At 49.0% G+C, this 26207-nt stretch overlaps 1 protein-coding gene across 3 annotated transcripts in view; it reads right to left on the bottom strand.

Annotated features, from left to right (window-relative positions):
* Positions 1–10599: 10599 nt before the first annotated feature.
* The window catches only part of LOC143943175 (uncharacterized), a 195582-nt gene continuing 179974 nt past the window's right edge, over positions 10600–26207 (bottom strand). The window contains exon 10 of one of the 3 annotated variants that reach the window (XM_077464812.1): positions 10600–10890. In XM_077464812.1, coding sequence (XP_077320938.1) covers positions 10816–10890 — 75 coding nt within the window. In that variant the 3' untranslated portion in view covers positions 10600–10815. The remainder of the gene's footprint in view (positions 10891–26207) is intronic. The other 2 variants (XM_077464963.1, XM_077464890.1) reach the window with 2 other exon arrangements.

Here is a 26207-nt window from a genome sequence, read left to right as displayed (position 1 = left end):
GTGTGGTGGTGGAGGAGAGCACGGGGGGGGGGCAGGAGAGTGTGGTGGTGGAGGAGAGCACTGGGGGGGCAGGAGAGTGTGGTGGTGGAGGAGAGCACGGGGGGGCAGGAGAGTGTGGTGGTAGAGGAGAGCACTGAGGGGAGGGCAGGAGAGTGTGGTGGTGGAGGAGAGCACTGGGGGGGGCAGGAGAGTGTGGTGGTGGAGATGAGCACTGGGGGGGGGCAGGAGAGTGTGGTTGAGGAGAGCACTGGGGGGGCAGGAGAGTGTGGTGGTGGAGATGAGCACTGGGGGGGGGGCAGGAGAGTGTGGTGGTGGAGGAGAGCACTGGGGGGGGGCAGGAGAGTGCGATGGTGGAGGAGAGCACGGGGAGGGGGCAGGAGAGTGCAGTGGTGGAGGAGGGCACTGGGGGGGGCAGGAGAGTGTGGTGGTGGAGAAGAGCACTGGGGGGGGCAGGAGAGTGTGATGGTGGAGGAGAGCACTGGAGGGGGGCAGGAGAGTGTGGTGGTGGAGGAGAGCACTGGGGGGCAGGAGAGTGTGGTGGTGGAGGAGGGCACTGGGGGGGGCAGGAGAGTGTGGTGGTGGAGGAGAGCACTGGGGGGGGGGGCAGGAGAGTGTGGTGGTGGAGGAGAGAGCACTGGGGGGGCAGGAGAGTGTGGTGGTGGAGGAGAGCACTGGGGGGAGGCAGGAGAGTGTGGTGGAGGAGAGCACTGGGGGGGGGGAGCAGGGAGCACAAGGTGAACTGGGGACAGTAAAATAAGTTGGATAGGAGAATTGGCAGGGGGGCCCCCTGCAGCCCCCCCCAATCCTCCTATCCAGGCACTGTGGCACACAGGGCAGGCTTTACCTGCAGCATTTCCTCCTATGGATAAAAGCGCTGGCTGGCTGTGTACGGCGGCCGTTCTGTAACATGGCCGCCCCCCCCCCCCGACCGACTCGTGTGATAGGCGGAACGTTGATTCTCTCTACTATCACACAAGCAGGTCTGGGGGGGCCATGTTACAGAGCTGCCGCCGAACACAGAGGCAGCCCGCTCTGTGATCCAGAGGAGAGAGCGGAGGATGCAGCCGCCGGCGGACTCAGTAAAAAAAATGCAGCATGGTGGCGGCTGCAACACCTTGGGGATTCCAGGGGGGGGGCACTTGACCCCCCTTGACCCCTGCTGCGGACGCCCATGGCTATACCGCGACTTATGCGTTGACTGCAAAGATTGCAGATGGCAACACTATTGTCAACAGAGGACATGTTAAAAAAAGCCCACACTGCGGAGCCATGTGCCTGCGTCCTGGGAGCGCCAGACGTGACCGTACATGGTTGATGCCTCGCTCCTGATACATTAGCAGTCTGGTTTTCCCTCCTGTGCAATGTAAGTTCCACCTGCTTCTCCTCCCTATTTGCTGGTCCATATCTCCCTCTGAACTCCCCTCCTCTTCCTCTCTGGTGGGCACCCACGTGACATCACTAGACACGTCATCACACGTCATCACACACAGCAGAGAGTGAAGAAGAGGGTGCAGATCGAGAGGATGAGGAGGGTGGAGAAGAGTAAGGTTGAGTGAGCCACTCAACCAAGTCTGGTGCGTCCTTTGACATGATCGAACGCACCTTCTGCAATTTCCCACTGTGACTCAAGCTTGATGCTCCTGCCCTACCCCTACCACCCCTGCGGAAGTCCTGCCTCTTCCTCTGCCTGTCATTTTTTAAATGACCCTGTGACAAAAGTCTCTAGAGAAGTTCAGTATGTATGTGGAAGAAGGTATATAACACCCCGCTTCAATCGGTCCTTTTGGGGGGCCACTGGTCTATCACACCAGTTATAATACTTTTTTTTTAAATTGCGTTTTTCACTCTTTGTAGTATCGCTGCAGAACCGCTCAGCAGTCACAATGCTGCACAGTGGAAATGCACTATACTATGCTTTCTATATTTGCAAGTATTTTATACATGTATTACACCCCTATATACTGCACACCAAATAGTACACCTATACCAGTCCTTAAAAGGACCTTTGTGGACCTAATAGTAGCTAGCTAGTAGCTAGTGAATTGCAGACTGTCCCTGATCCAAACACCAAACTGTCCCTCCCTACACTGAGAAACGACAGTTGAAGAATTGGTCAGCAGCACAGCAGTGCAGTGCACTATAATATGCTTTCTATATTTGAAAGAAAGTATATTATACGTGTACAACCCTATATACTGTACACCTATACCAGTCCTTAAAAGGACCTTTGTGGACCTAGTAGCTAGTGATTTGCAGACTGTCCCTGCTCCAAAACACCAAACGGTCCCTCAGTCCCTACACTGATAAAAGACAGCTGCAGAATCGGTCAGCACTCAGCAGCATAGCAGTCAGCAGTGCACCATAATATACTTTCTATATTTGAAAGAAAGTATATTATATGTGTACAACCCTATATACTGTACACCTATACCAGTCCTTAAAAGGACCTTTGTGGACCTAATAGTAATAGCTAGTGATTAAACTGACTGTCCCTGCTCCACACAGCGTCCTTTCCCTACACTGACAAAAGACAGCTACAGAATCGGGCAGCACTCAGCAGCACATCAGTCAGCAGTGCACCATAATATACTTTGTATATTTGAAAGAAAGTATATTCTAAGTATATTACAACCCTATATACTGTACACCTATACCAGTCCTTAAAAGGATTTTTGTGGACCTAATAGTAATTGCTAGTGATTAAACTGGCTGTCCCTGCTCCACACAGTGTCCTTTCCCTACACTGACAAAAGACAGCTGCAGAATCGGGCAGCACTGACAAGACAGAATGTAAAATGGCCGCCAGATCAGGTCTATTTATAAGGTAGGGGGTATGTCCAATTGTCCATGTGCTGAAATTTCTCAATTGGCTGTCCTATACCCCATGATGGATGTGTCATGGGCCAAAGTTCTTCACAATGTAAACGCATATGTCCGCCACGCGAACAGCGCCAGAAGTCTGCTGGTTTGGCGAATCACGAACGACCAAAATTCGCCGCAAACCGATCACCGGGCGAACCGCAAGGCCATCTCTATCCAGGACCAAATTTTTTGTCACGCACGATTTTGCACGCATCTACCGCACCTGGTGTGAACAAGCCCTTAAGGCACACGCAGACATTTTTTTATTTTGCGCCTTCATTCTTTCTGCAGAAAGGCAATGTAATGGAATTTCATTAAAAAAAAAGATCCTTTGTTGTGAGGTTTATGTGTGTCTGCGAGGCTCTTATTCATTACACAGCCCTTTATTAACCTCCAAAGTCAGTTTAGCGGTAATAGTTGCTAGTTTGCGGTAATCCCCAGAGACCCCATCTCTAATGGAAGCCAATGCCCATCATTACCGTGCTATATAAACTATGACCAAATCCACCCCCACCCCATGTTCTCCACTTGATAAGGATTGCAATCATGTGGTGATCTCAGCAATGGAAATTGGTTTATTGATTAGTCTAGTCTCATCTGAAGGACATTTGAGACAGATGACTGATAGAAAGACATCAAAGAGCGGAGAGCCTTACTAGAAAAGCTATTTATTAGAATGATCTCTTATACTCACTCAGTACTCTCCTCTCTAGTACAGATATACATAGCCGGTTTCCTACTGCGCTGCTCTTCCTAATTGGCCTGGCAGCGGAGGAAGGAGGAGGGGGGGCTAACTTCCGAGTGGCGCCGTCTCTGCAAGTTTGAAATGGTACCTGTTAAAAACAGGTCCCCCCTCCCCTCTCCCCCCTGAAAGGTGTCAAATGTGGCATCGGAGGGGGGAGGAGACGGTTAAGCGGAAGTTCCACTTTTGAGTGGAACTCCACTTTAAGCCCTGGTAAGGAAGTAGGAGCTGGGGTGTGGTCTAGAAAAATCGATGTATCCATTTAAGCAGAAATGAACAATAAAGCTGACCCGGACCCCTCAATTTAGGTGATGAGTCCTGGACCCAGTGCTACAGGACCAGTTCTATTGTCTTAATAGCGGCCCCTGGTGATGACATCACTAGGTCTGTAATAAAGTATGTCCGGTAAGTTTAGCACCCCTGTCATGTGCATTTTCAGTTTCCCCAGAGATTGGTTAAACAAAACCAAAGAAATTTTGGTACATTGGTGAATACCAGTTCGGGTCCTGGAGCATGGAGACTTTGTAGAGTCTTAGGAGGGATGAAGTCTCCAATCCTGGTTTTGTGGACAACTGGCACACTCATTGTGCAGGTGTATGCAGGGCTTTTCTTAGAGAAGTGACTAGCGTTTAGGGCTCCACCTAGTGGACAAGGGAGGTCTTAGCACAGGAGTCAGGAGCGCTCCACCTGGCAGTGCAGCAGGGAGTAGAGTTGGCCGAACAGTTCGGACAAAAGTTTGGCCTGAACATCGCACATTCGGCAATCACCTGAATTTTTGGGACGCTCAGCAGGATGTTCGCTGCATAGTGCATTCTAAACCCTCATTGGGCGAAGCTTTACCTATATATAAGAACTGTGAAACGGCGGAGCCTGCAGTTGGTGGTTTAGCCTTCGTCGCGGGCAGCACTTTTTTTTTCTTCTTTCGGGTCCCGTGGTGGTGCCAAGGGTCCCGTGATGCTGCCAGCATCATGATTGATGATGGATCTACACCAAGGGACATTGTTTTTTTTATTTTAATAAAGCAATTGTCAAAAACTGTGTGTGTGTTTTTATTTTATTTTCATCACTTTTTTGCTGAATGGGTAGGGGTACCCAATATCCATTCATAAAGGGGGGGGGGTGGTATCTGGGAGCCTTCTTGTTACAGGGGACTTCTGGATTCTGATAAGCCCCCCTGCCCGCAGACCCCCACAACCACTTCCCAGGGTTGTCGGGAAGAGGCAATTGCCCCCATCAACATCAATTTGGAGGGCATGCGGCCTGGTATGGTTCAGGAGGTGAGGGGGCGCTCTCTCATCCCCCTCTATCCTGGCCTGCCAGGTTGTATACTCAGATAAGTGTCTGGTATGGATTTTGGGGAGACCCCACATTTTTTTTCTTTTTTTATTTGGCGTGGGGTTCCCCTTAAAATCCATACAAGACCCGAAAGGGGGGGACCACACGCAGTTTTTTTTTTTACATTTCTCTATTGCCAGCAATAGTATTGTATTTTTTTCTTTATAAATGTCAGTTTTGCTGCAGCAGGTTCTATACATGCTACAGATGCACCACTTTACAGGTAGACAAAGGGGGACCCCCCCAGGCACTATATTTAAAGGATTTTTTTATTTTTATTGTGTCACTTTATGCATCATTAAAATCATTTCTTCTTTAAAGCCATCCTTTAAAAAAAATTTTTTTGCATTGATACATGTCCCCCAGAGCAGTACCTGGGCCCCCATACCCCTTTTATGGCCTATTGCTTGCATATAAGCCTTTGAAATGGGCACTTTTTATTTTTCAAGTTTGGGTCCCATAGACTTTAATGGGGTTCGCCGTTCGAACCATTGCAGTGTTCAAGAGTTCTGGATATGGGAGCTTTTTGGAGGAAATTCCTACCGTGTGTAGGCTCCATGGGATATTTTCCATCAGATATTCCGTCACACAAAATTTGAGATCTGGATCTCTAATTTTCCAACAACAAAATCTGTTGTCGGAAATTCCGATTGTGTGTACACAATTGCGACGCACAAAGTTCCACGCATGCTCAGAATCAAGTTGAAGAGCCGCACTGGCTAATGAACTTTATTTTTCTCGGCTCGTCGTACGTGTTGAGCGTCACCGCATTCTATATGTTCGCAATTTCCGTTCAACTTTGTGTGACCGTGTGTATGCAAGACAAGTTTGCGCCAACATCCATTGGAAAAAATTCATGGATTTTGTTGTTGGAATGTCCAATCAATGTCCGATCGTGTGTAAGTGTCAGCCTTATTACAGTAAAGCGCCAGAAGAGCCACCAATCAGTGCCCATGAGTGCCACCAATCAATACCCATGAGTGCCACCAATCAGTGCCCATGAATGCCCATCAGTGACCCAAATCAATGGCCATTACTGGTGCCAGTCAGCCAGGAGGCTGATGTGCATTTGTATTGTGGTCGAGAAATGCTGAAAAAACTCCTGCAATGGGAACCCATAAGTTGAACTGTTTTGAGAATAATGGACAAGAAAAACACTTCAATCGAAGATTTGAGGGAGTGGCTGCATACCTAATGCTCTACTGCTTAAATCCAGTTCCCACAATATATATGTATTTGTGTGTGAGTTATTTAGATACTATCAGGGGGATTCAAAAAAGTCCCTACTGGTAACTCAGTTCCACAACCCCCAGCACTGAATGTGGATGTGCTGGAGGGTCTATTGTTGATGGCTGCTGGGGGATATATTGTTGCAGGGTGTGTCTATTGTTGCTGGTAGGGGATCTATTGTTGCTTTGGGGTGGGTCTTACCATTCAGTGAGGGGTCCATTATTGCTGGGTGCTTGGGGATCTATTGTTCCTGGTGGGAAGGGGGGTCTATTGTTGCTGAGGGGTATTTTGTTATGTCGCAAAATATTGTTGCTGGGGGGAATCTAATTTTGCTGGGGTTTTTGTTGTTTCTAGGGGGCATTCTATTGTTGCTGGGGGAAGGTTCTATTGTTACTGGGGGGGGGATCTATTGTCACTTGGGGGTGGGTCTTGATGTTCAGGGAGAGGTCTATTATTGCTGGCTGCTTGAGTATCTATTGTTGGTAGGGGGGTCTTTTGTTGCTGAGGGAGGGATATTTTGTTGTGTCGCAATATATCGTTGCTGGGGGAATCTAATTTTGCTGGGGCTTCTATTGTTTCTAGGGGGCATTCTATTGTTGCTCGGGGAGGGTTCTATTGTTACTGGGGAGGGGTCTATTGTCACTTGGGGGGTGGGTCTTGCCGTTCAGGGAGAGGTCTATTATTGCTGGCTGCTTGAGTATCTATTGTTGGCGGTGGGGGTCTATTGTTGCTGAGGGATATTTTGTTGTGGTAGAATATTTTTTTTGCTAAGGGGAGCTATTGTTGCTGGGGAGGATCTATTGTTGCTGGGGGGTTCTATTGTTGCTGGTGGATTTATTATTGCTGGGGGGGTCTGTTCTTGCTGGGGGGTCTATTGTTGCTGGTTATTACAAATTTCATACAAACTACTTCGTCACAAAATTATACTTGGTTCTGTATTCTCTAAAAGGCGCTGTACTGGGAGGTGAGTAGGGGGTGCATCCAAGTGATGGTGCTTTGGTAGCCCTGGTCCATGCCAACATTTTTTCTGGGGCTATGGCCCTTTAAAATAGCCTGCACCAGCCTCAGAAATCCCTGCCGCCCGGTCCAGTAACTTTACCAACATGTGCGACAGATTCGGGTAGTTCTTAATAGTACAAAGTGGCACAAAATAAAAAAAAAAAATAATAATTACTCTAGTTCATAAGTAACGAAATTTAAGGTAATTAAGTTGGTGTACAGAGACAGGCCAGAGGGCCCGTCTCTGTACACATTGTAGCATAGTGGCATATTTGCCACTGCTACCCTCTTGTTGTTAATCTGGGACAGGTCAGTGTGATGATAGCACCATGCCCACCCCTAGGAGAACATCTCAACCCAGCAGTCTCTGTTGTAAGAGGATCCTCATCCTTGGCTCTTTCCAGGTCACTTCCACCAACACGTTTCACCCCGCCCCTTGGGCCTTGTTGTGGAGGTTTTTTGTGTGAGCTCCAACATGAAGTTGTGTTCAGTGGATTTTTGGCAGGATCAACAGGTGTTTTTGTTGTAGTTTAGCAGCATTTTAAAAGAATAAAATACGGGAAGGAGATGTATTGCAGATATACTGTGCATTAACCACTTGCCGCCCGCCCACTGTCAAATAACGGAGGGACGATGCGACTCTCATTCAGGGTGGACATCATATGACGGCGCGCCAGAATAGCCGCGTTGCTAGAACACGGTGCAACCCAGATCTCTGTAAAGAGCCACGGACTTTAACCATGTGATCGGCTATGTCCAACCACAGCCAGTCACATGTAAATGTGGAAGTGCCGGTAATCGGCTCTCCTTGATTCACACTGACAGAGTGTGTGGCAAGTGAGGCATGAGTGCCAATCAGCAATATCTCCGCATAGGGGAGAACAGGGCAGGTAATCAGGGCACTGATAATCTGTGCCCTGATTACAGTAAAGCGGCAGAAGTGCCACCAGTCAGTGCCCATGAGTGGCACCAATCAAAGCCCATGAGTGCCACCAATTAGTGCCCATGAGTGCCCATCAGTGACACAAATCAGTGCCCATCGGTGACACAAATGAATGCCCATTACTGGTGCCAGTCAGTGCTGCCTTTTAGTGCCCACCAGTGCCTGCTCATCAGTGCTGCCCATCAGTGCCGCCCATCAGTGCTATCTATCAGTGCCCACCAGTGCCACCTATAAGTGCCCACCAGTGCCGCCTGTCATTGCTAACCTGTGCCCCCTATCAGTGCCCATCATTTATTTATCTTTAATATTGATTGGACCCTGGGCAAAAATTTTCGACCCCACCCCCCCCCCCCCCCCGAGGTTACAATGTATCATTATCGCTCACTGAGTGGCTGCTAGAGGTTACAGCACAAATTACCGCTCACTGATTAGTTGCTAGAGGCTACAGCACATCTTCTCCTCACTGTCTGCACACCATGGATTGGGGAGGTGAGGGGACCCATTAATAGACAGAAAACTCCTAGGTATCCTAGGACTTCTGCAATCAGTGGCAGTGCTGGGGAGAGTGTGATCAATGGCAATGGTGATATTTCGTATTTTTTTACCGACTACCAATATAAAGCATGACCGCGCAATTGTCATTCAAATTGCAACAGCGCAGAAAGCTGAAAAAGGGCCTGGGCAGGAAGGGGGTGAAAGTGCCCGGTATTGAGGTGGTTACGTTTTATTTTATTTTTTTGACCAGGCTTCCCTGCCCCTGTCTATCTTTGGCTTTCAGTTGGGCGGGGATTTTCTACTGACCTACGTAAAAAATCTCTTCCCAAAATTGCTTCAAAAAAGAGATGGCGGGGGCTACCCGGTGGTTTCTTTCCAGCAGATGTTCCTTCTGTTTTTTGGTGTATCTCTCTGCTGTGCCACACTCAGATTCGTCACCAGGACTAGAAACATTTGTAACCAACCAGGGGAATTCAATAAAGCTGCTGTGCCACTTTTCTGGTGACAATCCCCTTGGTTAATGCGTTGCTCTAAATTTCTGAAGCATCTGCAACACTTTTGGTCTTGACAGCGACTTGTGCGCAAATTTAGGGAGATTTAAAATACGCCTCACCATACAACGCCTGCGCCAAATTCAAAATAAGACATTTGAATGTACTGCCTTTTAGACCGAATTTTTGGCCCCAAGCCAGGCGCATTTTTCCTGCGGGTTTTGCTGCAATTTTTCGTATATATATTGTCACACATCGAAAGCTAGGTAAAATTGCACTACATCTTGGCTCTTAAGAATTAAGAGCACCCAAATGCGCGCCGCTTGTTTTCCCGCAATTTGGAAACATGGGGCAGAGTCGCGCTAATTCCGCCCTTGATTCCAAATTTCTCAGATGTGAATGGGGCCCTTAGGCACAACACATTAACAAGAGCAACTAATGCCAGAAAATTGGTACAGCAGCTTTTTTGAATTGCCACTGTCGCATTTATAGTAGAACTAAAGCCAATCACAGTGGCCACAGGAAACCTTTGCTTTGTTGGCCCCTGTCCGGAAGCACTGGGAGACTGTTCTGGTGACTATCTAAAAAATCCCCTGAGGAAGCCCTTAGTGACGAAACATGTCAGGATGGACACTCTATCGTCACCGCTTTTGTGAAAGAAAAAGGAAAATAATTGTCTGTGGCACAACCAAAAAGTCACAAGCATAGTCTCCCAGTGCTTTTGGACAGGGGCCAACAAACCAATGGAGAAAACAAAGGGGGCGCCGTGTGGCCACAGAAGGTATTCCGAGGGTGACCATATACTGATATACAACACTGCAACTGTAAAAAACAAATTTTTATTCATACAAAGTTAAAATTATTGTTGGTATAAAAATAAAGAGAGCAACCTGTATTTTTAGTTGTGTCAGACAATTATTTTCTTTTTTCTTTCACAAAAGTGGCGACGATAGAGTGTCTATCCCGACATGTTTTACCACTAAGGGCTTCCTCAGGGGATTTTTTAGATAGTCACCAGATCAGTCTGCCAGTGCTTCTGGACGGGGCCAACAAAGTGATGCATAAAACACAGAGTGGCAAAACATATCGGAATAGACACTCTATTGTCACCGCTTTTGTGAAAGAAAGAAGAAAATAATTGTCTGTGTGACAGCAACTTGTCTTTTTGGTTGTGTCACAGACATTTATTTTCTTTTTCCTTTCACAAAAGCGGTGAAGATAGAGTGTCTATCCTGACATGTTTCGTCAAAAAAAGAGAATAGTTGTTTGTGTTGCTCTTAACAATAATTTTAACTTTGTATGCATATAAATGTGGTTTTACATATAAACGTATGGGTCTCTTGTGTTTATGGCACCGTTTAAAATCCCATAAAAAACCTTCATGTATACATTCTATATTCAAGGATATTGACACAACAACAAAAATAAATAAAGACATAATAAAGACAAACATAAATATAAAACAAACAATATTACATAATAGAAGCAACAATAGTTTTTTAGTTTTTTTAAATAAGATTTTAATTAATAATAATAAAGCATGCACTGATTTTGGTCATAAATAGATTTAAAATGAAATGTCGATGTGTTCCACTTCTCCCTGTCGCCGATAAGAGGAAATGGATGTCCATTTAATTAGTGTCACTTGAGAAGTCTTCATCTCCATTAAGCTGTCCGCTGACAGGCGACTCAGTAACGATCTCCGGCATAATGGCCGCTCATAAACGGACCGAATTTGCAGCGCTGATGTAATTTTCTTCTCTTGTAATGACAGTGTGCAGAACATCCATGACCTACAGAGCAAGAAGAACAGAGGTGTCAGGAATAGGAAGGTGTCACTTTAATTTCCATCCAATAGTTTGTTCTCTCCATAGGAAGGGTTTATTTTCTCAGAATTTCAACATTGTTATGTTCAGGGAGCGTTCTCTCCTATCGTTGTATTTAAATCGGACCTCCAAAACAAATATTGGGCTGGTGCCCAACCAACACCAACACCCCCGCCCGTGGGAGACGGACGGGAAGACCTCCTTATCTTAGGAGGCAGATAACAAGGATCTGGGGTAGGGTTGCTCCTCCTCGCTCCGAGGCCATTGCTTCTCCTCCCGGCCAAACAGGAAGTGGGTCCTAAGACTGCCTTGCCAAATCGGGTCTCAGGACTCGCTTCCTTATTGGCCAGGAGGAGAATCAGGAAGCAAATATTATTTTTTTTGCAAATCTTTTTATTAAGATTTAGGCAGTAACCAACAGCAAGCAAACTAACAAACAAAAAAGAACACATACATTGGTCACGACTACAGTTACAGGCGTGGTGTATACAGAGTTCTAATACAAGACAAGCAAATATTATTTTACTACTGTCACACAACTGTGAAAGCCAATTAAAGCCTCAAGCTCTAATCATGTGCTTGACCACTTCCCGCCCAAGGATGTCATATGACGTCCTGGACTTTCAGTGGGAATATCTGAATGATGCCTGCAGCTACAGGCATCATTCAGATATCCTTATTTTTAGCCAGCGATTCTGTGCACCATAAGAATTATTATATTTGCGGTTCCACCGCTTAGTTGTTCTTACAGGCGATGGGAGGGGACACAATATTATATTAAACATGATACATACTACACTGTCAGGTTTTTATTGCCTATATTTATAAGCAATATATATTTTTTATATATTTATCTTTATTATATGGGGTCTTTTTATAAAATATTCACTGAATGACTGTTATAATTATTTGCTGAATTGTAAAAAATGATCCCTGTGCTTTGTCTAATATGATTCCTTCCTATGATTATTGAAATACCCCAATCAGGAAGACATTATGGCCACTAGATGGAGCTGACATAAGTAAGCGAATGTAGCGTGAAACGCATCAATGTGGTTCCCTGCCTGTTGCAGCCGTGATTTTTCCACTAGATGGAGGTGACATGAGTAAGCGAATGTAGCGTGAAACGCATCAACGCTGTTCCCTGCCTGTTGTAGCCATAATTTCTCCACTAGATGGAGCTGACATGAGTAAGCAAATGTAGCGTGAAACGCGTCAACACTGTTCGCTGCCTGTTGTAGCCATGATTTCTCCACTAGATGGAGCTGACCCGAGTAAGCGAATGCAGCGGGAATTCTCCACTAGATGTAGCTGACATGAGTAAGCGAATGTAGTATGAAACGTGTCAACGCTGTTCCCTGCCTGTTGTAGCCATGATTTCTCCAGTAGATGGAGCTGACACGAGTAAGCCAATGTAACGTGAAACGTGTCAACACTGTTCGCTGCCTGTTGTAGCCATGATTTCTCCACTAGATGGAGCTGACACGAGTAAGCGAATGCAGCGTGAATTTTCCACTAGATGTAGCTGACATGAGTAAGCGAATGTCAGCTGTTCCCTGCCTGTTGTAGCTGCGATTTCTCCACTAGATGGAGCTGACATGAGTAAGTGAATGTAGCGTGAAACGTGTCATTGCTGTTCCCCGCCTGTTGAAGCCGTGATTTCTCCACTAGATGGAGCTGACATGAGTAAGCGAATGTAGCGTGAAACATGTCAATGCTGTTCCCTGCCTGTTGTAACCATAATTTCTCCACTAGATGGAGCTGACACGAGTAAGCGAATGCAGCGTGAATTCTCCACTAGATGTAGCTGACATGAGTAAGCGAATGTAGTATGAAACGCGTCAACGCTGTTCCCTGCCTGTTGTAGCCATGATTTCTCCAGTAGATGGCGCTGACACGAGTAAGCCAATGTAGCGTGAAACGTGTCAACGCTGTTCCCTACCTGTTGTAGCCGTGATTTCTCCACTAGATGGAGCTGACATGAGTAAGTGAATGTAGCATGAAATGCGTCAACGCTGTTCCCTGCCTGTTGCAGCTGTGATTTCTCCACTAGATGGAGCTGACATGATTAAGCGAATGTAGAGTGAGATGCGTCAACGCTGTTCCCTGCCTGTTGTGGCTGTGATTTCTCCACTAGATGGAATGACACGAGTAAGCAAATGTAGTGTGAAACGCGTCAACGTTGTTCCCTGCCTGTTGCAGCCGTGATTTCTCCACTAGGTGGAGCTGACATGAGTAAGCGAATGTAGCGTGAAACATGTCAATGCTGTTCCCTGCCTGTTGTAACCATAATTTCTCCACTAGATGGAGCTGACACGAGTAAGCGAATGCAGCGTGAATTCTCCACTAGATGTAGCTGACATGAGTAAGCGAATGTAGTATGAAACGCGTCAACGCTGTTCCCTGCCTGTTGTAGCCATGATTTCTCCAGTAGATGGCGCTGACACGAGTAAGCCAATGTAGCGTGAAACGTGTCAACGCTGTTCCCTACCTGTTGTAGCCGTGATTTCTCCACTAGATGGAGCTGACATGAGTAAGTGAATGTAGCATGAAATGCGTCAACGCTGTTCCCTGCCTGTTGCAGCTGTGATTTCTCCACTAGATGGAGCTGACATGATTAAGCGAATGTAGAGTGAGATGCGTCAACGCTGTTCCCTGCCTGTTGTGGCTGTGATTTCTCCACTAGATGGAATGACACGAGTAAGCAAATGTAGTGTGAAACGCGTCAACGTTGTTCCCTGCCTGTTGCAGCCGTGATTTCTCCACTAGGTGGAGTTGAAACAAGTAAGTGAATATAGCGTGAAACGCATCAACATTGTTCCGTGCCTGTTGCAGCCATGATTTCTCCACTATATGGAACTGACACGAGTAAGCGAATGTAGCATGAAACGTGTCTATGCTGTTCCCTGCCTGTTGTAGCCGTGATTTCTCCACTAGATGGAGCTGACATGAGTAAGCCAATGTTGCGTGAAACGCGTCAACACTGTTTCCTGTCTGTTGTAGCCCTGATTTCTCGACTAAATGGAGCTGATATGATTAACCACTTGCCGACCGCCGCACGCCGATGTATGTCCCTACTTTGGGGGCGGATATAGTTGTCACGGCAGCAGCTAGCTGCCATAACTCCAGTATCCCTGTGTTCGGCCGGCTACAAGATAAAATTGGTCTCTGCGGCAGATTCGCTGCGAGATCACTTTTATCGGTGGCGGGAGGTGATCGCGCCCTCTCACTTGCTGTGCATGGAGACGAGTGAGGGGAAGATGGCCCCCACCCGTTTCCATGACACTGCCGGGGCGAAAGCGACGTCATAACGTAACTTCCCGCCCATACATCTTAAAGGCACATTTTTTTCAAATGACAATTTATTTTTATTTTTTTTTTATTGCATTTTAGTGTAAATATGAGATGTGAGGTCTTTTTGACCCCAGATCTCATATTTAAGAGGTCCTGTCATGCTTTTTTCTATTACAAGGGATGTTTACATTCCCTGTAATAGGAATAAAAGTGACCCAAATTTTATTTTTATTTTTAAACAGTGTAAAAATAAATAAAATCAAACAAAATAAATAAGAAAAATAAATTTTTTTTTTAAAACACCCCGTCCCGAAGAGGTCGCGCACAGACGCAAACGCATAAGTGAGTAGCGCCCGCATATGAAAACGGTGGTCAAACCACACATGTGATCTCCTCTGTAACTCAAAACATGCAACCTGTAGAATTTTTTTAAATGTTGCCTATGGAGACTTTTCAGGGTAAAAGTTTGACGCCATTCCACGAGCGGGTGCAATTTTTAAGGGTGACATGTTGGGTATCAATTTACTCGGCGTAACGTCATCTTTCACAATATAAAAAAAATTGTGCTAACTTTACTGTTGTCTTACTTTTTTTATTCAAAAAAGAGATTTTTTTTTCCAAAAAAAGTGCGCTTGTAAGACCGCTGCGCAAATACGGTGTGAAAAAAAGTATTGCAATGACCGCCATTTTATTCTCTAGGGTGTTAGAAAAAAAAGTATATAATGTTTGGAGGTTCTAAGTAATTTTCTAGCAAAAAAAAACGGTTTTAAACATGTAACCACCAAAATCTCAAAACGAGGTTGGTCCTTAAGTGGTTAGATCGGTACGCTCTAACAGGCCTATGGAAACAGTTAAAATAAGTCCATCTAAACAAGGAAGATGGAAACGAGGTACATGATCTGGCACAGAGTGGCCGCCCTGCTGCAGTACATGTGTGTGGGGTGGTTGCGGGTTGCGGACCCGATGTCCGCCGGACCTGCTGATTGGCTCCCGCTGTGTCAAATCACAGCGAGACCGGGTTGCCGGAGTCACGTGCACGCGCCCCAGACCTGGAAGTGTCACATCACGTACTAGGTATGTCATCCTCCCTGCCGCAGTCCATGTAAAATTCGCTGCATAAATACCGTATGACATAAAAAAATTGCACTGCCCACCATTTTATTCTGTAGGACCTCCGTTTACAAAACATATAGAACGTTTGGAGGTTTTGAGTAATTTTCTAGCTAAAAAAAAAAAAAAATTATTATTTTTACATGTAGGCATAGGCATCGCTAGGGGGTGGCTATTGGGGCTACAGCCCCAAGTCTCTTGTCCCGGTCCAGAATGCAGGGGACAGGGGCAGACTGAGCCGTGGTGGAGCTGGCTCCGGCTCCACCTGAAGCTACTCTTGGTCACTGGTGGCATCATGGCTGCAACTTCCTTCCTGCCCACTGTGCCCAAACTGCCTGGCATTCAAAGTGGAGGAGGATTACACTTCCTCCTCCTCGGTACTGGTGCTCGTGGTGCCTGGACTGGAGCGTCCCGCCGCTGGTCTGGTGGCGGCATGGAGTGCAGAGCAGCGGGATCAAACAGGGAAGAGACCAGGAGGGAGAGAGAGAAGACACCGCCCCCACCACCCTGAGCAGCTTCCCAGGCACCTCCCAGAGCCTGCACTCCTCCAACCTCAGTCCTCTCCCAGCTCACTGTGACTGGAACAGGAAGAAGACTCCAGAAGGCGGGAATTACAATGCGGCCACTGTGCCACATCGATCCCCGCTCGGCACTCAGGCGGGCGGCTCTCCTCCTCTTTCTGGCTGCCTCGCACACCAGCACCATAGCTGAGCTGCTGCTGCAGGACCTGGACACATGAAGTCTGTCTCCTCCTGGTCAGGTAGGTCAGTCAGTGTGTGTATGTCAGGTAGGTAGGTCAGTGTATCTATGTCAGGTAGGTCAGTGTGTGTCAGGTAGGTCAGTGTTTGTCGGTCAGTGTAGGTCAGTGTGTGTCAGGTAGATCAGTGTGGGTCTGTCAGGTAGGTCAGCATGTGTCAGGTAGGTCAGTGTGTGTCAGGTAGGTCAGTGTCATGGGCGTCCGCAGCAGGGGGCAAGGGTGGTCAAGTGCCCCCCCCCCTGGAATCCCCAAGGTGTTGCAGCCGCCGGCGGCTGCATCCTCCGCTCTCTCCTCTGGATCACAGAGCGGGCTGCCTCTGTGTTCGGCGGCAGCTCTGTAACATAGCCCCCCCCCCCAGACCTGCTTGTGTGATAGTAGAGAGAATCAACGTTCCACCTATCACACGAGTCGGTCGGGGGGGGGGGGGCGGGGCCATGTTACAGAACGGCCGCCGTACACAGCCAGCCAGCGCTTTTATCCATAGGAGGAGATGCTGCAGGTAAAGCCTGCCCTGTGTGCCACAGTGCGTGGATAAGAGAATTCTCCTATCCAACTTATTTTACTGTCCCCAGTTCACCTTGTGCTCCCTGCTCCCCCCCCCCCCCCCCCGTGCTCTCCTCCACCACACTCTACTGCCTCCCCCCCAGTGCTCTCCTCTACCACCACACTCTCCTGCCCCCCAGTGCTCTCTCCTCCACCACCACACTCTCCTGCCCCCCCCCCCCAGTGCTCTCCTCCACCACCACACTCTCCTGCCCCCCCAGTGCCCCTCCTCCACCACCACACTCTCCTGCCCCCCCAGTGCTCTCCTCCACCACCACACTCTCCTGCCCCCCTCCAGTGCTCTCCTCCACCACCACACTCTCCTGCCCCCCCCCCAGTGCTCTTCTCCACCACCGCACTCTCCTGCCCCCCCCAGTGCCCTCCTCCACCACCGCACTCTCCTGCCCCCCCCCCCCCCGTGCTCTCCTCCACCACCACACTCTCCTGCCCCCCCCCCAGTGCTCTCCTCCACCACCACACTCTCCTGCCCCCCCCCCCAGTGCTCATCTCCACCACCACACTCTCCTGCCCCCCCCCCAGTGCTCTCCTCCACCACCACACTCTCCTGCCCTCCCCTCAGTGCTCTCCTCTACCACCACACTCTCCTGCCCCCCCCCCAGTGCTCTCCTCTACCACCACACTCTCCTGCCCCCCCCCCCGTGCCCTCCTCCACCACCACACTCTCCTGCCCCCCCGTGCTCTCCTCCACCACCACACTCTCCTGCCCTCCCCTCAGTGCTCTCCTCCACCACCACACTCTCCTGCCCTCCCCTCAGTGCTCTCCTCCACCACCACACTCTCCTGCCCCCCCAGTGCTCTCCTCCACCACCACACCTCTCCTGCCCTCCCCCAGTGCTCTCTTCCACCACCACACTCTCCTCCCCTCCACAGTGCTCTCCACTCCCCCCAGTGCTCTCCCCCTTGCCCCCCCAGTGCTCTCCTCCACCACACTCTCCTGCCCCCCTCCACACTTTTCTCCTCCCCTGTTCTTGCTGCCCCCCCATGCTCTCCAGCTCTCCCCATCCTTCTCTAGCCACCATCCCAGTGCTCTCCCGTCCTGTCCCCCCCCCCCCCCAGTGCTCCCCCGCCCTGTTCCCCCCAGTGCTCTCCACTCTGCCCAGTGCTCCCCCCATCCCCCCCCACAGTGCTCTCCTCTCCCCCCAGTCATCGACCCTCCGTGCTCTCCCCCCCTGTTATTTCCCCCCCAGTGCTCTCCACTCCCTCCAGTGCTCTCCCCCCCTCCAGTGCTCTCCCCCCTGTCCCCCCCAGTGCCCTCCCACTTCCCCACTGCCCCCCCAGTGCTCTCCTCTACCCTCCAGTGCTCTCCCCCTGTTCTCCCCCCCCCCCAGTGCTCTCCACCCAGTGCTCTCCACTCCCCCCAGTGCTCTCCCCCCTGTTCTTCAGCTCTCCCCATCACTCTCCAGCCCCCACCACAGTGCTCTCCAGCCCCCAATTCTCCCCACCCCTGTTCTTTCTGCCCCCCTGGTGTTCTCCAGCTCCCCCAGTGCTCTCTACCCTTCGTACTCTCCACCCCTGTTCTTTTTGGCTCCCCCCAGCACTCTCCACTCCCCACCCCTGTACTCTCCACTCCCCTGCATTTTGCCCCCACCCATGTGCTCTTCAACCCTACCAGTGCTCTCCACCCCACATAGTGCTCTCCAGTCCCCCGTGCTTCCACCCCTGTTCTTTCTGGCCCCCACTGGTGCTCTCAAGCTCCCCCCCATTGCTGTCCACTCCCCCCTGCTCTTTGTATCCCCCTAGTCCTCTCCAGCCCCGTGCTCTCCACCCCTGTTTTTCTGCCCCCCCAGTGCTCTTCACCACCCTACACTCTTAGCCCCCCCCAGTGCTCTCAGCCTACCGTGCTCTCTACCCCTGTTCTTATTGGCCCCCCCAGTGCTCTCAAGTTCCCCCCAGCGCTTTCCGCTCCCCATCCCTGTGATCTCCACTCCCCCTCGCTCTTTGCCCCCACCCATGTGTTGTCCAACCCCGCCAGTACTCTTTGCTCCCCCTTCTCTACAACTCCCACCCAGTGCTCTCCACTTCCCCAAAACCAGAGGACAGGCGGACTGGGGCTGGAAAATGAGGACAGCTGAAGGTCCAGGTGGCCAGGGACCACGCCATCTCACAGGAGACAGATCCTCTGGAAGGAGCACCGTCCCCATTCCAAAACGAGAACAGACCCTGCCTGCTGCTGGCCATCATGGATATCCTGCTGGCATGCAAGGTACCATACCAAGCATCAACAACACACCTTCCACAGACAGGGACTGCAGACTGGGACATGGGGCACAGGAGGGGCTGCAATGATGGACACAGTGAGGCTGCATTCACGGCACAGTAAAGCTGCATTTGATGGACACAGTGAGGCTGCATTTGATGGACACAGTGAGGCTGTATTTGATGGGCACAGTGAAGCTGCATTTGATGGACACAGTGAGGCTGCATTTGATGGACACAGTGAGGCTGCATTTGATGGGCACAGTGAGGCTGCATTTGATGGGCACAGTGAGGCTGCATTTGATGGGCACAGTGAGGCTGCATTTGATGGGCACAGTGAGGCTGCATTTGATGGTGTCAGGTACTCACCAAAGCCGAAGTGCTGAGAGCGGCTTCCCTTGCAGCTGGGTGCACAGTACCCCTGAGGATGAAACAGCGGGTACAGGGCACAGAGAGGCACGGGTTGCCAGCAGGTGACTGGAATGCAGCAGGTCCACTGAAGGAAGAGATGCCCGTGCAGAAGATCTTGGAACTGGTAGAGGTAAACACCTGCCAGGGTTCCAATACCTGGAGTGAAGGCCGAGGGTCAAACACAGGTACAGTCCGTGAGACAAAGGATATTCCAGAAGCAGGCCGAGGGTCAAGCACAGGTATCAGTCCGTGAGACAAGGGATATTCCAGAAACAGGCCGAGGGTCAAGCACAGGTATCAGTCCGTGAGATAAAGGATATTCCAGAGGCAGGCCGAGGGTCAAGCACAGGTATCAGTCCGTGAGCCAGCAAGGCTAAGTGCAGAAAGTCCGTTTAAACAAGCCAGGGGTCAGATCAGGAGAGAAGCAGAGTGGTCTTCAAACAAGCCGGGTCACAACAGGAAGTGGTCAACAGGAACACAGGTGAGCTGAGGAGACAAACCAGCAAAGACACAGAGCACATTGATGCCTTTTATAGGACTGTCAGGCCAATCAGGTAAGGCCCATAGCCGTGTGCATAGGCTTGCACATGCGTGTACGACATTGTGTCGTACGATGCATATGCATGCGTCGTTGTGCAGCTCTTCCCCGCAGGCGCACGGGGAAGTGCCGACGTTGAAGTCTGGTGATTCTCTGACAGATGGGCACTGGTGAGGCTGCATTGAGCTCTTGCATCAAGTTTGCAGTCTCTGACCATCTCCTGTAGAGAGTCTGGAGAGCAGTCAAGAGTGGGAGCACCGCCAGGATGGGGTTCATGGGAGAAGTCAGACTTGTGTGGACTGTGGACAGGTGACTATAGGATAAAACCAAAGCCACCAAGCTGGAGCCGACTGACTGAGCCCTGCACAGTGCACCTGAGAGGAGGTCAGTGAAAGCACCGCCAGGCCAGTCGGTGGGGGGGGGGGGGGGGGTTCACTGATGTAAGGGGGGGGGGGTGAATACGATAATGTAAGGGGCACTGATATAAGGGGTTTCCTCCTTATATTAGTAACCCACCCCCCTTACCTTCGAGTATTCTTTCTGCAGAAGGTGGTCCCCCCCATGTTCTGAGTTCCTGGGGTCCCCCTTGATGATTGATCACTTACCACTATTAACTGGTAAAATGTATGGTTTTCCCTTTCATGAACAAGAAAATAATGACGTTATGCTGTTGGGCTGGTATAATAATGCTGTGAGGCTGGTATGAAATTTTTTCCAGGGCTGGTTTTTGAAAGCGTGGGCGTCCGCAAGGTTACTCAGGTGGCTGCGTACCATGCCCATATAGCCTAGAGAATGTGCATCTTTTTACATTGCAATACATCTGTTGTTGCCATATTTTTATCTTTATGAAAACAGCCTATACAGTGACAGTATGAGATCAAAATATGGCCACAACAGATGTATTGCAATGTAAAAAGATGTACATTCTCTAGGCTATATGGGCATGGTACGCAGCCACCAGAGTAACTTCCAATACAAAGTGAAGATGAATTATCTGTTATATAACACATATGTATTACCAGTGGAAATATTTTCATGAGATTGCCGAAAAGGGGCGGAGCATGAGCGGCCTTAAAATGATGCCCCCCCTTGGAAAAAGTTCTGCGGACGCCCATGGTCAGTGTGTGTCAGGTAGGTCAGTGTGTGTCTGTCAGGTAGGTCAGTGTAGGTCAGCGTGTGTCAGGTAGGTCAGTGTAGGTCAGTGCATGTCAGGTAGGTCAGTGTGTGTATGTCAGGTAGGTCAGTGTATGTATGCCAGGTAGGTCAGTGTAGGTCAGCGTGTATCTGTCAGGTAGGTCAGTGTGTGTCAGGTAGGTCAGTGTATGTAGGTCAGTGTGTGTCAGGTAGTCAGTGTGGGTCAGGTAGGTCAGTGTTGGCCAGTGTAGGTCAGCGTATGTCAGTGTATGTCAGTGTGTGTCAGGTAGGTCAGTGTGTGTATGTCAGGTAGGTCAGTGTGTCAGGTAGGTCAGCTTAGTGGTCAGCATTGATGGGCACTGGTAAGTCAGGCAGCAACCAGCAAGTGAGTTTACCTCCCACCACACAACCCCACCACCCAGCCAAAAAGCCCTGTGCCACTAGAGCCCCCCCCCCCAAACCCGTGCCGGCCTCTGACTTCGGGCTGAAGCCCCCTGGTCTTTTTGACACCTAGCAGCGCCCCTGCATGTAGGGGAGAAATATCAGAATGGGCCCAGGTGGGAAGTAGTTTGAATGATGGGAGTTGTTTGTGGTAGTCGTGCACAGAGCCCTGGGGCTCCCATCTATACCTAATACTGGGGATTGGAAGCAGCCAGGTGTTATATACAGGGATGGACCTGCCGGCTGTCTCCCATAATATAGTAAAATATGTTCTTGCTGCAATATGAAGGTAATTGGGGGAGGGTTGGCCAAACCACAAGCGCAAACCAGCACACATTCATTTTCTGCAGTGAAAAGATTTTATTATGGTTCTGAAATGCATTGCCAATCCCTATTGACAAGCTAATAATTGCTCCATTGTAGCAGTAATGATTTTCTCCTCCATGCCAGCATCTGAGACGCCGGAGAAAATTGGGCTACTGGGAACACCTCTCCGCACTTGGCTGCCAAGTAACTAAATTTCAGAATCTACCTTTATAGTAACAACTTTATTTGGCCGCCACCCCCCCCCCCCCCCCCCATCCCCCATAATCTACAATTGTGGGAATAATTTTAGTCATCTAAAATCTATTTTACCTCTCCTTGTATATAAGGCTTACCGATTGATTTTCTATATAGGCTGAAGTCCATTGTGTGCAGGCAAATGTGCATTTCTGTCCATCCAATCCTGAGATTTATACTGCTCCGCCACCTCAGCACGGCCCTGTCTGTGCAGGGCAGGGGACATTTCTCTGCTGCGGTTCACTAAAACCTACAGGTTTTGTCCCTCCCCCAGCTCTGTGATTGGACAGTAAAGGAGAAGCAGCAGACTGGGAACTCATCTACAGTGCCTTGAAAAAGTATTCACACCCCTTGAAATTTCCCACATTTTGTCATGTTACACCAAAAACGTCAATGTATTTTATTGGGATTTTATGTAATAGACCAACACAAAGTGGCAAATAATTGTGAAGTGGAAGGAATTTGATAAATGGTTTTTCAATTTTTTTTTTTTTACAAATAAATGTGAAAAGTGTGGGGGGCATTTGTATTCAGCCCCCTTACTTTGATACTCCTAACTAAAATCTAGAGGAACCATTGCCTTCAGAAGTCACCTAATTAGTAAATAGAGTCCACCTGTGTGTAATTCAATCTCAGTATAAATACAGCTGTTCTGTGAAGCCCTCAGAGAACCTTAGTGAACAAACAGCATCATGAAGGCCAAGGAACACACCAGACAGGTCAGGGATAAAGCTGTGAAGAAGTTTAAAGCAGGGTTAGGTAATATAAAAAAAAAAAACGCAAGCTTTGAACATCTCAAGAAGCTCTGTTCAATCCATCATCTGAAAATGGAAAGAGTATGACACAACTGCAAACCTACCAAGACATGGCCATCCACCTAAACTGACCGGCCCGGGCAAGGAGAGCATTTAACAGAGAAGCATTCAAGAGGTCCATGGGAACTCTGGAGGAGCTGCAGAGATCCACAGCTCAGGTGGAGAATCTGTCAACAGGACAACTATTAGTCGTGCTCTCCACAAATCTGGTCTTTATGGAAGAGTGACAAGAAGAAAGTCATCGGTGAAAGAAATCCATAAGAAGTCCTATTTGCAGTTTGCTAGAAGCCATGTGAGGGACACAGCAAACATGTGGAAGAAGGTGCTCTGGTCAGATGAGACCAAAATTGACCTTTCTGGCCAAAAAGCAAAACGCTATGTGTGGAAGAAAACTAACACTGTACATCACCCTGAACACACCATCCCCACAGTGAAACATGGTGGCGGCAGCATCATGTTGTTGGTATGCTTTTCTTCAGCAGGGACAGGGAAGCTGGTCAGAGTTGATAGGAAGATGGATGGAGCCAAATACAGGACAATCCTAGAATAAAACCTGTAATGCCGCGTACACACGATCAAAAAATCCAGTGGAAAAGTCCGGCAAAAACTCAAGTCCGCCCGTGTGTAGCCTCCGGTGGACTTTTTTACCTAAAAGTCCGGCGGACTTAGAAAGTATTTTTGCACTCCAATCTGTCCGCCAGACTCGCATTTCGGCGGACAGTCCGGCCGTGCGTGTGCCAGTCCGCCGTACTTTTGAAATGAACGGACTTTTTCCGCCTGGAGAAAAGTCTGCTCATTTTGAGCGCGTCTCCAGGTAGCCGGGGCCAGCGAAGGAGGCGTCGCTGGCCCCGTCACCTGGTATGGACTTAAAGGGGAATCCCTACGCCGAAAAATCGCACGGCCCCCCCTTCCCCAAGGCACCCCCCCATGTTGAGGGCACGCTGCCTGGCACGGCTCAGGAGGGGGGGCGCTCGCCCACCCCCTTTCCTGGCCGGCCGGTTAACGTGCTCGGATAAGGGTCTAATGTGGACCTAGGGGGGGACCCCCCAAGCCGATTTTTCGGCATAGGGATTCCCCTTTAAGTCCATACCAGGTGACGGGGCCAGCGACGCCTCCAGGAAAGTCTGCTCATTTTGAGCGCGTCTCCAGGTAGCCGGGGCCAGCGAAGGAGGCATCGCTGGCACCGGCTACCTGGAGACGCACTCAAAATGAGCGGACTTTCCTCCGCATGTGTGGGCGAGTCCGTTCATTTCAAAAGTACGGCGGATAGTCCGGCGGACTTAGTACGCCGTATTAGTCTGCTGAAAAAGTGCCGTGTGTGGGCAAGTAGCTCGTTCGGAAAGTCCGGCTAGTTGGCTACGTGTGTATGCGGCATTAGAGTCTGCAAAAGACTTGAGACTGGGGTGGAGGTTCACCTTCCAGCAGGACAACGACCCGAAACATACAGCCAGAGCTACAATGGAATGGTTTAGATCAAAGCATATTCATGTGTTAGAATGGCCCAGTCAAAGTCCAGACCTACATCCAAATGAGAATCTGCGACAAGACTTGAAAATTGCTGTTCACAGACGCTCTCCATCCAGTCTGACAGAGCTTGAGATATTTTGCAAAGGAGAATGAGCAAAAATGTCCCTCTATAGATGTGCAAAGCTGGTAGAGACATCCTCAAAAAGACTTGCAGCTGTAAGTGCAGTGAAAGGCGGCGCCATACAAATGTACCCCACGCTTTTCACATGTTTACGAATAGAGATAGACACCAAATCACTTAAAGCGGAGTTCCACTTTTATAAAGAAAAATTGGGTAGAGTTGGCGCTATACCTTTAACCACTTGCCGCCCGCCCTATAGGCAATTGGCGGCTGCAAAGTGGTTTCAAAATCCTGACCGGACGTCATATGACGTGATCATGATTTTGAGCCGCTGCGCGCCCCCGAGGGCGTGCATCATGGCGATCGTTGTTGCGGGGTGTCAGTCTGACACCCCACAACTACGATCTTGGTAAAGAGTCTCCGACGGAGACTCTTTACCACGTGATCAGCCGTGTCCAATCACGGCTGATCACAGTGTAAATAGGAAAAGCCGGTGATCGTCTTTTCCTCACTCGCGTCTGTTAGACGCGAGTAGAGGAGAGCCAATCAGCTGCTCCTCTGACAAGGGGGGGTCTGTGCTGATCGATTATCAGCGCAGCCCCCCCCCGAGGATGCCCACACTGGACCGCCAGGGATGCCACCAGACCACCAGGGATGCCCAGCACAAGGTAATCCTCCCTAGACCACCAGGGATGCCAGTCAGTGCCAACAATGGATGCCAATCAGTGCCCATAATGGATGCCAATCAGTGCCCACAATGGGCATCAAATGATTGGCATGCATTATTGTTTGGCACTGATTGGCATCTATTAGTACAATATAACATAATACAATGCCGCCTATCAGTGCCCACCTGTGCCGCCTATCAGTGCCCACCTGTGCCGCCTATCAGTGCCCACCTGTGCCGCCTATCAGTGCCCACCTGTGCCCGCCTATCAGTGCCCACCTGCGCCGCCTATCAGTGCCCATCCATGCCCATCTGTGCCGCCTATCCATGTCCATCTGTGCCGCCCATCCATGCCAATCCGTGCCAGCTATCAGTGCCAATTTTTGTCACCCATCAGTGCCACCCATCAGTGCGGCCTATCAGTGCCCATCAGTGCGCCTATTAGTGCCACATATCAGTGTCCATCAGTGCCACTTCATTGGTGCCCATCAGTGCCGCCTTATCAGTGCCCATCAGTGTAGCCCCATCAGTGCCCATCAGTGAAGGAGAAAACGTACTTATTTACAAAGTTTTGAAACTGAAACAAAAAAAAAACATATTTTTTTCAAAATTTTTGGTATTTTTTTATTTGTTTAGCAAAATATAAAAACCATAGAGGTGATCAAATTACCACCAAAAGAAAGCTCTATTTGTGGGAATAAAATGATAAAAAATTCATTCGGGTACAGTGTAGCATGACCGCGCAATTGTCATTCAAAGTGCGACAGCACTGAAAGCTCAAAATTGGTCTGGGCAGGAAGGTGTTTAAGTGCCCTGTATTGAAGTGGTTAAATTTGTTATATGTATCAATTCACAAATCTCTTTACTCATTAGTGTTATAAAATTACTACTTATCAGTGCATTTAACAAAAAAGATTATTGTGAAAGTTTATGAAAATTTAGTGTCCGTGCCCAATAGCAGGGCCCTCTTGCTTCCAGAGGTAAAAAAAAAAAATTATAAAAATGTGTGAAAATTCCTTAGTGCTACAAAGACATTAATCAACATTTATACCCAGTGGTTACATCAGAAACCAAAGAATTTTTTGTTAGAATTTTGTGAAAAATTCAAGCAAAATAAAAAAGGAATAAAAATAAAAAATAAAAATGAAATTCAAATCCTCCAGTCTTTTTTTCTATGAATGTAGAATGCTGGCAAATGCTTTGTGATA

The sequence above is a fragment of the Lithobates pipiens genome, unplaced genomic scaffold (assembly GCF_037356315.1).
Source record: "Lithobates pipiens isolate NorthernLeopardFrog02 unplaced genomic scaffold, aLitPip1_a1.2 Scaffold_1, whole genome shotgun sequence".
In the NCBI taxonomy this organism is placed as follows: Eukaryota; Metazoa; Chordata; class Amphibia; order Anura; family Ranidae; genus Lithobates; species Lithobates pipiens.
This window is presented reverse-complemented; position numbering and strand designations above follow the sequence as displayed.